The sequence below is a fragment of the Artemia sp. Qi Xiang Cuo genome, chromosome 6, assembly GCF_049724085.1.
Source record: "Artemia sp. Qi Xiang Cuo chromosome 6, ASM4972408v1, whole genome shotgun sequence".
Lineage (NCBI taxonomy): Eukaryota > Metazoa > Arthropoda > Branchiopoda > Anostraca > Artemiidae > Artemia > Artemia sp. Qi Xiang Cuo.
The window spans coordinates 25,043,044-25,055,470 of NC_142799.1; the positions used below are offsets into that span (position 1 = coordinate 25,043,044).

The 12,427-nt window shown below is 35.2% G+C and overlaps 1 protein-coding gene across 1 annotated transcript in view; it reads right to left on the minus strand.

The window, feature by feature from the left end:
- Positions 1–12,427, minus strand: part of LOC148951029 (uncharacterized) — a 61,119-nt gene that overhangs the window by 33,721 nt on the left and 14,971 nt on the right. Inside the window, exon 4 of the mRNA XM_089090108.1 lies at positions 9,387–9,680. Coding sequence (XP_088946234.1) covers positions 9,387–9,680 — 294 coding nt within the window. The remainder of the gene's footprint in view (positions 1–9,386; positions 9,681–12,427) is intronic.

Consider the following 12,427-nt stretch of genomic DNA (forward strand, 5'->3'; position numbering starts at 1 on the left):
GAATCTATTCAATTCTGAAAGTGTTGATGTCAGTGTCACGTATGGCTACTATGAACAGTTTCAACCCCAACAACCCCTCTTGTAAAATATACAATTTCAAATAATTTACAATGAAAACTATTTCCTTTATATGTTGTCAACATTTATTGATTTAAATGTTGCGATGAAGAAAAAGTCAGATAATAAAACTACGAATGCTTTTGATTGCCTATACTACGAAAAATATATTCAAGAACATTACTGTATCTATTATTGGGTCATTGGCAATCAACCGCATTAACTTTTCCAGCTAGACAATCTGCAGGCAAGTCAAGCTGAATCCGTAATTGGCTAACAAGGAATTTAAGGGTCCGTTATTGGGCTATGAATATCAGACAGGAAGTGGTACTGTCGGAAATGAGGCTACTGCGATGGTTCAAGGGTATCAGATAGTTGGAAAATTAAATCATGAGATATTCAATATATCCCAATGGCTACCCCCCAATATCAAGATTGATATAAAGCTACAGTTGGCCCCATCGAATTTGATTTTGAGAAAAACAATTCCTGCAGCACCCGATTTAAATGTCATTATCACATCGACAATTCTTCACTTCTGAAAACAACAAGTTATGAGCTCTGTTGCATTGGCAGTGGAAAAGCTAAGAGCCAATGGCAACAACATTAAACCTCTTGTCCCCCATGCGATAACCACTCAACGTCACAGTGCCACCGACTCTCGTATCTATAGCGATTCATCATTTATCAATGGAGGAATCCCATCAAAATTGGCTTTGGCTTTTTTGAAGAGTGGCAGTGCCGATGGATCCTGGACTGAATTCCCCCATTATTTTAATTTTTTTGGTCTATCTAGCCTTTTTTGCAAAGTGAATAGTAGTCCACTGTGCACTCTATAATTTCAAAAAAATCCTAAAGAACTCTGAACAAGTTGACCATACGATCTCTGGATAACGATTCTCAACTATTTGAAAATGAAATAACCGATTCAATGTTTTCAAAAAATCATGGGGTTATTGTTTTGGATTTGTCTGGCACACAGGATATGAGCATAGTACGAACAGGGAATGTACGTTTAGAGTGTACATTTTCCAATACTCTGACCGAGAGTATCACGCTAATATCACTGAGTCAATTTGAAACCTATTGGGAAATCACCCCCGACGGCAATGTTCTACTAGACCTAGCACCATGAACACAAACCAAATAATCAACGCATTTAGTATGGATCCACACATGTCCCCGTACAATTCCTACTGCATACCTTCAGACTTTATTAAAAAAATTCCAAGTGTTAACAATACCCTTATCATTTTTAAAAGCAGTCCATCGACTTTGAAGACCGGTCATTGGCTATGCATCTTTCAAACAGCGAAGAATATTGATTTTTTTTATCCTCTTGGCCTATCGTGTAAATTCTACACTCCATACATCACCAACGTTATTGAAAGCAGGGGAAAAAGGATTGATCAAAATCAAAAAAAACTACAGAATTTAAAGATTAAGACATGTGGCCTTCATGTGCTAATCTTTTTCATGTTCAGATGTCGTGGCTACACCTAAAAGCAGTGTCTCGACATATACGTTGAATTACCTCAATTGAACGATTTTCTAGAGGAAAATATACTTACGAGTGTATTTAATATTGATTTTAGTGCCCTAAGAATAAAATGTTCTAAAGATGTATGTGAAATTGTTTATTAATAAAAAAAAATTTATATACACGATAAAACGACTTTTCTACTCTTTAGATTTCATCCACTACTAGGTATTTGTCGACAACAACTAGTGCAGGTAGATTATCTGAATTCACAGTGTACTGATCCTGCTGTACTGCAATGTCAGGGTCACATTTTCTACAATAGAGTGTGACTTCACTCTTGTCATGTCTCTTTGTATAGTGAATGATACTATTCTCATTCATTCTATAGAATTCACATGTTTCAATTTGCTTATTTGAAGCAATTTCACAAACAGTGTCCTCAAGTGTCGAATCACATTCCGTCACAGCTAAATAAAAATCAATGGGCTTATAATCATAACACCCAGTGTCTTCACAACGATGACGTAGAAACCATATTCTTTTGTTGTTCCAACAGTTCCAACAGAATCGTTGACCCGGTTCCTCCTCCCAGAACAATCTAAAACCACGACGATACCAATCTCGTAGTAATAAACTAAAATCGTGGTTAGGATTCTTTCCAATCCTACCGGGATATGTACTCTCCCACTGATTACATTTATCATAATGACAATTGGAGCATAGGTGGCCTTTAGGATGAGAGTCGCACACCTCTTCAACACAGGAGTTATAACCTTTAATTTGTACAGCATATACTCTATGCAATTTATACGGGTTACGTAATGTACACTTCTCATCATACTTATCAATCATTCTGCAATTCCCACATGACGATGACCAGCTTCCCAGTGTGCATATACAAAACTGATATGTATGGAAAGTTTGTTATGTGGTGACACTGAAACTAACTACCACAATAAAACTGCCCTGGAAACGAAATAATTGTCTGCGATAGAAAGAGAGGAGTAACTCATCCTTGAGTACCATCTTTCTCATCAGGAAAGTCGTAAATTTTAAAACTAATGTTTAAAAGAATATCCATAATATAATTTTACCGTGTTGTGATCAATATATCAATAAATTGTGTAAATGCATTTGGACCACGACGTAGAAGCTTCATAGAATAGTCTAACGATGGAGAATCAGTTTTCATTATATCAACAAGCATTCCCCGAGAAAATATCTTCCTTTGAATAGACAACTTTAGAAAATCATCATCTAGAATCAAACGTTTCTCTATAAGAACTAGATTCCTCATGATTTGCTCTTTCTCGAATCTATCCATTTTTTAGAGTCCTAACTCTCTCACAACCAACTTCAGACTAACCAGAATTTCTTTTTGTACTCTAGAAAATATACGCTAGTCTACTATAGAAAGAAAAAAATACCATTTATTTAGAAACAGTTTTATTGAACTTGATTACAAAAAGAATATTCACTGATTCACTTTGTTCTCATCAATATTTTTCGTTAGGACATCTAATGCTGACCGAAGTTTGTTTATATGGAGAATATTCACTTTTCCAGCAAAACATAGTTGCTCCTCCTACTTAAACTTGCTTAATGATATCACGTATCTAGTATACATAATGTCCCATTCAAGGCATAGTCTACAGCCAGCGGTTATTTCCACAGCCACATTGGGTACTCGTATATCGTTGCTGCTGTCGCTCCCATCATTAATCTCCAATAATGTAAATGCACCACTCAATTTTTTCTCCACTAATAACCTCTCAAATAAACTATTCTCTCTGAATTCAATTCTCTTACTAATATGAACTACAATGAAAATTACTCCTTATGTCCGAATCAAACTATTAATCCAGTTAGTGTGACCGCCGCTCTCTCTCTGTTTGACCTCCAAAAAATGGGTGTCACATTAGAAAACCCGTCTGCTAAGGCAAGTATCGTTCGTAGTAATAGGTGACTGGCACTGGCAAGTCAATGTACCGGTTAAACTAAACACATATCCATGCCTCAGGCTTGTGAAAGTGCATGTATATTTTTAATATATAGATACATTAATACTCATACAAGGATAAAACCTTTACTAAAGCTCTTCTATCAACAGAATCTTCTCTTAAAACTTTGTCTATACGGAATCTCTCAGTCTAAAAGTATCATATTACCATCTCCCTTCATTAGGAATAATGTTATATAATAGTATTATCATATTATATTAATTAAAAAAAACTTTTTCTAGAAAATAAGTTTTTCAAAGAAAAGTAAAGAACTCCTTTTAAAAAAAAAATGAACAAAAATAAAATCAAATAATCTACGAAGCGTGAAACTACCGCAAATCAGCATCGATAAATAAATGAAACCCAAAACGAACAGAAATTACAATAAATAACCGAGTCAAACTCAAAACGAGCAGAAATTAACGTAAGTTGTGCTCAAAACCCCTATGCTTTCCCAAGGCCAGAACATAGTTTGCAGTTTACTGAAAAAAAATAAATGTTTTTACTTTTATAACTTTAATATATCAAATAATATTAACATTCTGATTATTAAATATCAGTATATGTATATTAAACTGACAATGCGCATTCATTTGTATTTTTAATAAATACCGTAAAACTTTCAACTACGTTGAATAAAATGGCTATCTAAAATATTGATTGGATGTGTTAGGAGAATAAATGGGCTTGAGAGGGGGGTTAGTTGCCCTCAAATCACTTTCGACTATTAAAAAGGGCACTAGCCCTTTGAATTTCCAATCGAATGAGCCCTTTTTCAAGTTTCTACGCCAAAGATTTCAATAAAAACCTTATATGCCCCCAGGGCATAACTTATAAACCTTGCCCTGAAGACTGTGGAGAGAGTGTCCTGCTTAAAGGTATAATTTCCTGAACTTTGAACTGCGTGGAACAAAATTGCTATCTCAAAATTTTTATTGGATGTTTTTGGCAAAATGGTGGGCGTGAGAGGGGCGTTAGTCGCTCTCCAATCACTTTCAACTATTATAAAAGGCACTAGCCCTTTCAATTTTCATTTGAATGAGCTCTTTTGAAGTTTCTACGGTTTCAATAAAAGCCTTATACGCCCCACGGCATAATTTACAACCCTGCCCTGAGGGCTGTTGGGGGGGGTTTGTCATCCACAAAGACCTAATTTACAGAACTTAAAACTACGTTGAATAAAATGGCTATCTCAAAATTTTGATTGGATGTGTTTGGGGAAAAGGTGGCGTGAGAGGGGGTTAGTTGCCCTCTAATCACTTTCGAATATTAAAAAGGGCACTAGCCCTTTTAATTTCCAATCGAATGAGCCTTTTTTAAAGTTTCTACGACAACGCCTTCTATGAAAACCCTTATATGCCCCAGGGTATAACTTACAACCCTTGCCCTAAGGGCTGTGGGGGACTATCCTCAAAAACAGAATATCTATCTAGAAATAAAATACGCTGCACAAAATGGCAATCTATAAAGTTTGCTAAGATTATTTAAAGTAACGGTGGGCGTGGAATGGATTTTTATCGACTTCCAATAAGTTCCAAAAATTAAAAAGGACACAAGCCATAACAATTTTCAATTGAATGAGCGCTTTTCGAAGTTTCTACGACAACTTTTTCGATACGAAGTGCCCTGCTCTAAAAATAAATAAATAATACATTGTGCCAACATCGTTCTTATATGCCCCCTGGACATAACTTAAAACCCTTGCCCTGAGGGTTGTGGGGGAGTGTCCTCGTCTTTACTTAGTCCCCGTTTCTTGTCTCGTTCTCGAGTGTCCCCGTTCTTTACTTCGGCAGCGCGATCGTGCTGCCTATGATTTATACAACAACTTTCTATATAAACCTTATATGCCCCCAGGGCAAAACTTACAACCCTTGCACTGAGGGCTCTGACGGGGAAATCTTCCTAAAAGACCTAATTTCCAGAACGTTCAACTACGTTGAACAAAATAGATATCTCAAAATTTTGATTGGATGTGTTTTGGAAAATGGTGGGCGTGAGAGCGGCGTTAGTCGCTATCCAATCACTTTCAACTATTAGAAAAGGCACTAGCCCTTTCAATTTCCAATTGAATGAGCCCTTTTGAAGTTTCTACGACAACTCTTTCAATAAAAACTTTATATGCTCCAGGGCATAACTTGCAACCCTTGTACTGAGGGTTCTGAGGGGGTTATCATCCTAAAAGACAAATTTACAGAACTTTTAACAACGTTGAACAAAATGGATATCTCAAAATTTTAATTCGATGTGTTTGGGAAAATGGTGGGCATGAGAGGGGCGTTAGTTGCTATCCAATCACATAACTGATACCCTCAACTTTTTAGTCATAAAATGAGCAATTAGAATTCTATTATTAATACCTTCCCAGCCTAAACAAGACTTAGCAGCTTCCTTATCCATCATGAGCCCTACTCCCTGTTTATGTACCCCATCTTTCCTGCCTGAGTAAATAAATTCTATATCACCTAATTTCATACTTCCTATCCCTGGGATATGAGTTTCTGAAACTCTTAATAAATCCAGTTCGAATCTTCTGAATTCGTCAGTCAAAATGTCGGCACGATAGTAATTTTTTAACGTCGTAACATTCCAAGTTCCAATTTTCATGTTCTTTAAATCATTGAAATTATTTTCGCCTCAGGAAAAGCAACGGTCAAAAGCGTTGAAAACGAATATCTGGTGGTGCATTCAAACTCCTTTCGTCAATGGCCAAAAACGTATCAGCAGAAATAAGAAAAAAGCATAAATATTGGGTATATTTTTATTCTTAGGTATTCTTAGGAGCTTTTTGAGCATTTTGTATGGTAGAATATCTTTCACAGAGTGCAATTTCAGATCCAGGAAAACAAACATTCTTAGCGTCCGCCAAAAATAGCGGTCTGTACATGGAGATTCAGTGTGCAATACAGAAGTTGAGAGATGAAACCTTCACGGAAGCCAGTATGTTCTCCTTCGAAGTTGTTGCAAGAAAGCTGATAATCAGCGCTTATGGAAGGGATCCTAATCAGTTTTCCCTCAGCGATTTACGAGTACACTTGTACCCTCGTAAGAAGGAGCTGAAAGCGTTGCCTCCTACAGAGTTGCAGGATAGTAAGCGTTCTTACTAGAATTGGTGGATAGTAGCGTGATAGTAAGCGTTCTTACTATCAACTTACAATCTGGAATGCCTCATTGATTGCAAGACCATCTCTGCCAAGCTCTTTGAGTTATGGATGGCAATTTTCTGGACAAGATGTTGTTCCTGTTGTTTCGATCACTTCCTCGCTTCCGTCGGGATATTCACAACTCTTTTTTGAAAGTAGCAAAAAGTGTACCAAAAACTGTAAATGCCTCCCTCAATTTGTGATGTTTCGTGTGCTTGTGCCGGAAAGTGTGATAATTCGCCCGAAGAAGTATAACATATCCGTAATTTGTGGGTCTTCTTCTTTAGATTCTTTTTCTTTCTCTTTTTTTTCCATCAAAAGCTCTATTTCTCAACTAATTGTTTTTTATTTTGGACGTACTTCTGAAGAGGCTAGGATTCAATAGCTGTGCACTTTAATTTATTCCAAGTGACTTCTGTTTTGAAACCACTAACGGAATGGAGTTGCTAAGGTGTTGTCTCCTTCCTGTACAGCCTAAATTGCTATGTTCATCCCCCTTTTAACATAACCGTAATGCAAGTACAGGAAAGCTGGTTTCTGGTGTCACCACTTAGGTATGTTTTAATAATATACAATTAGAAAGCCAGATCTGATTATGCTCATCATTTTTTTTTTCTCTCTTGGTACCTTGTTCTGTATCACATTCTGAGTTCAAACCTCTCATCTAGGCCAAAAACAGAAACTATAGCTGATGAGGTCATTGATTATCCAAATTAGGTGATATCTCCTTTTGCACACAAAATTTTCGTTGCGCCCACCTATATTCGTTTTCAGCAACCAATTCTGTCCTTGATAAATTCCTCAAATCTTCTTTAGCTCGTTGAAGCCTGTGATGTTAAAATTTCGTTGGCTGGGTCCCTGACTATTTATAATGGCTAATGTGTAATTAGATACTTTTTAATTGATCAACCGCCTCAGATTATCATTCAATGGCTTGTTTGCACCAATTGGGCTGAAATTGTTGTTTTGTAACAAAATACTAATACTGCTTTTAACTGCTCACCACAGCACCAAGTCGCCCGAAGCCAACATAGATGCACATGCCCCTCCTCCTTCCTAATCTATTCAATGCTTTTCTCTCTACACCCTCCCAAGAAGCACCCTTTTCCTTAAATCTTTCTTTATGACAAAATTGCGAAACAACGCATTTTGCCACGACACAAACTTTTTTGCTACTTTAAAAGGGTACTGAAGCTTCCAATCTTCATTCGATTGGGTCTATTTATAATTTTCTAGGACTATTTGTTTGATATGATCACCCCCGGGGAAAAAGCCGAAACCGCAAAAAATAAACACGCATCTGTCATCATTCTTCTGGAAAAAAAAATCCTCATTTTTGTAGATAGATACTAGAAAGCTCCAGAACCGGGTTTACTGAAAGGCCAAATTTGATAGTGTAAACTTAATCAAGATAAAACCAGAACCAGAAAAAATCAATACGTATCCGTCATCCATCTTAAAAAAAAAACAGATTTCTCATTTGAAGATAGGTACTTGAAAACTACAGAACAAGGTTTTCTGATAGGCCGAATATATATATATATATATATATATATATATATATATATATATATATATATATATATATATATATATATATATATATATATATATATATATATATATATAATATATATACATATGATATATATATATATATATATATATATATATATATATATATATATATATATATATATATATATATATATATATATATATATATATATATATATATATATATATATATATACATATATATATATATACATATACATATACATATATATATACATATACATATACATATATAAATATATATATATATATATATATATATATATATATATATATATATATATATATATGTATATATATACTATATATATTATATATATATATATATATATTATGTTGTTATTACAATTCAGTATTTTTTTTACAGTCCCGGTCACTATTAACCCATGTGGCTTTTTATCTGAAGTTCATTACCGCGAACTGCTTGAGAATGAGACAGAGGAAAGCGCAGAACTTACTGCCCATATAACGGTTCTGCACTATTGTCTGGAGTAGCTCTTTCTAGTACAGCTCTTTCTCACCCTCGTGATCCGTAGTGCAGCTTTTTAAATTAGTTTTTGCGACCGAAGACAAATCTTGTTTGTTTATTAAATAAACAGAATTATTTTTTTTCGCAATTTGCAAAATATACTAAATATTGTTTTAATTTTTATAGTTGTTAGTCGTTACTCGAGTAATTGTTATGGAGTTAGACGGCTAACATAAATTCTGCTTTCCCGATTCGGTCACTTCTTTGAAAATATGCTACTTAAATAAAATTTTACTGCCCCAATTAGTTAAAAATAGTCTAGCTCCGCAGCACCGGGCTTGACTTACAAAGGCACTCATGGGGAGGGTATGGGACATTAGCTCCCCCTCTTTGTAGGAAAACTAGAATATCGAATAGTAAAAAAATTAGGTAATGCTTCGAAAAACTTGATATATTTTAGTTTTTTTTTTTTTTTTTAAATAGAAACAACCTATTTAAGAAAAGTTTACGGAGACACCTTTGTTGGCTATCTTCACTTTAATAGTATCACATTTATTCCCATTTTACTTTCCGAATTTTGCTACTTTTTTAAATCTCCTTTGCCAAACTCGGATTATCTAGACCGGTTGGCAGAAATAGTCTAACCTTGTGGTACTTACCTTGACTTATCCTTACTCCATTGGCAAAAAAAATCTTCACATTCGACTTTCCAAAGCCATTGTGACGAAGCAGTTTATACATCGACAAGACATTTGAGAGTGTATCATAGCCACTCATTTGCCAATTCCAGCCACCCGCTAGTATAACAGCTTGATCACACGTTTCAAAAGCCCGGCACCTTGTTCGCACGTATTCATGAGTTGTATCACACCTTTTTGTATTTGTACTCAAAGGGTCACAAATAATTTCCGCTGTTTCTTCTCGCGAGCGTAGTGACGGACAATTAGCATACCCTTAAAAAAGGAAACTTATTATATCTAGAAAATAATTATTTTTGGTATAGTCTACACTGTAATTATATTGCATTAATTATTTACAGAAGAACAAAATCTTGGACAGTATTTAAACAGAGGATAAGAAGGAGAAGAGTTGGTCGAAATTGTTACTCCTTGTCTCTAGTTTATAGAAGGCGTATGGACAAACATGACTGAATTTTGGCTTGCTCTATAGTCCAAACAGATGACGATTGTAGCATTGTAAAAGTCGTGTCAAGAATTAAATAACTAAAAAAAAACTCTTCAACATGAGCAGGGACGCTTGATAGAACGAGGTCGAGCTATCAATCAGCCTACACGCTCTTCTGGTGTCATATCGTTAATTTTTTTTTCTTTTTGGGCCTTATGAAGGGGACAGTTTACATTACACGTACTTGGGACCATCAGGACCTCTTCAAAGGCCATCATAACGCTGGAGGAGGTTGGTCCTCGGGCAATACAAATCTTAAAATTGTATGATATTTTGGACTCCTAAAAATAAAGCCAATAAAAAAAATGGTTTTAACCCTTTTTCAGGCTCATTTTTCGAAGGGGGACAGTGTCCTGGAAGTTTTTTCTTGTACATTAGATCCATTGCCCTAAGGACCTATGGTCGTAAGTTTTAGACTTAAAAGAGTCAAAAAGTTTTAAATAGATTCCCTAAAGCACTTAAGCAGCACTATTTTTATTGATAGGGGTGTTATTGTTCACATCGATGGAAATTCCGCATCACTTAGATCTTCTACGGAAGGTTCTCTGATGTCAAATATATTGTATACATATGCTCAAATACATTGAAACATTGTAAATAAAAGCATCATGCGACTCGCCATGTCGAAATTCACCGGTGAATGTTCGAAATTCCTTTTTCTCTGCTTGGATTCAATTAGCTTTACGGGTCAGCTTTTTCAGTCTTATGCAAGCTATGATGGTAAAAGTTAAAGTTAGGTTAGACTGTGTTGGTTTAGGTTAGGTAAAATTTGGTGCTAAATATCAGAAATGGGTTAAAAACCTAACCTAAGTTAACCTCACCTAACCAAGCCTAATCTATTCGAACCTAACCTGTCATCATTAACCTTGCATTAAATTGAAAAAAGGTGACTAACAGCGCTGACTAAATCCAAGGAAAAAAAAAGATATTTCGGACATTCGCCAATTTGTGGACATTCACTGTAACATGTACATCGCATTTAGACATGAGAAAACCCAATTGTAGAGGACGTGAGGGCTTCAGCCGCGTAGAAGATCTAAAGTTGCACAGAATCTCCATCGATGTGAACAATAACACCCCTACTCGTCCACCCAAAATTCTGCAGTAAAAACATTATTAAGAACTTATTCAACAAAACTACTTTTCATAAAACATTTTGACGGATATTCAAATTGTGTCCAAAATTTTAATTGTAGTCCAACATTTTAAATTTTAAGCAGAAACCGAAAAAGCGAGACGTTGCATGTGCATTTACAATTATCGATATTTGCAACTTAACAGCAAGAATTGGTGGCCAACGGGACCGATAGCCAACATCCTATTTTGCTTTGCCCTGGGTATGATTTGAAAAACGATCAGAAATTAAATTTAAAAAAACAAACAATTTTTCAAACTGGAAGTAAGGAGCAACATTAAAACTTAAAACGAACAGAAATTATTTGGTTAATGAGAGGGACTTTCCCATCCTCAGCCCCTTGCTCTTTTCGCTAAAGTTTGACTTTTTGTTCCATTTCTTTAGGAGCGACTGTTGAAACACAAGGGCTATTGAATCGGAATAATAATCTTTTTTTTGAGAAATTCAGCATAGAGAGCGAGGGGTTGAGGAGAGGGCAACCCTCAATATTAAAAGAGGGCATGCTCCTTACTTTCAGTTGAAAAAACTTTTGTTTTTATTTAGAATTTTATTTGGCTTTTTGGTTTGTAATATAAAGAAGTAAGGACGAGTCCATATAAAACTCAAGTGAACTTAGATATTTTAAAACATGAAGTTTTCCATGAAATAAATTTATCTGAAACACACCATCGTGAAACGCTTCATCAATATCTCCAGTCAGTTTTCACGTCTGTTTAGCCTCTTTCTTTCAAAAAGTTGTTTTTTTCTCTCTCTCAACTTTTCTTATTCCCAGACGTAATTTCAAATTAATAATTAATTTATATCTGAATAATTCGGTTGGATCTAAGAAGCCAAATAATTTTCTCAGCACCCCATAAGCGTTCTCAGCAGTTGGGAAGAAATCTCTGTTTCGCTATGTATAATCTCCATTCCTTTATTTCTGTATAATTCTAATGCTCCGATTCCCCTTAGTGCTGACTTGAATTTACATAAAATGGAAATTTCAACTTATTCGTGTCGAAAATTGAAATTGTGCACTTATAAATATATATATCACTTAAAAATAACATACAAGTGGTAGCTCGTATAGAATATACGCAGATAGTAAGACTATATTATTAGACCGCGAAGCTGGTGGAGGGGCCAGTAATACAATTTGAACTACAAGTGACCAGGAATCTACAAAAGTTTAGGATTTTGGGGGGATGGGGTGACCTTCCCCCTCAGGTACGTTCCTGGCTCGTTATAAGATAAAAAGAACAAATTACTAAAATAAAATTTATTACAACTTCTTTAAACAATCCCCTTTTAGATGGAAACCTGGAACTTCCTTGTGCCAACATTACATTAGCTCTCGAGAAAGGAATGAAGTTGATGACATTCTTAGGCAAAGTAAGAAAT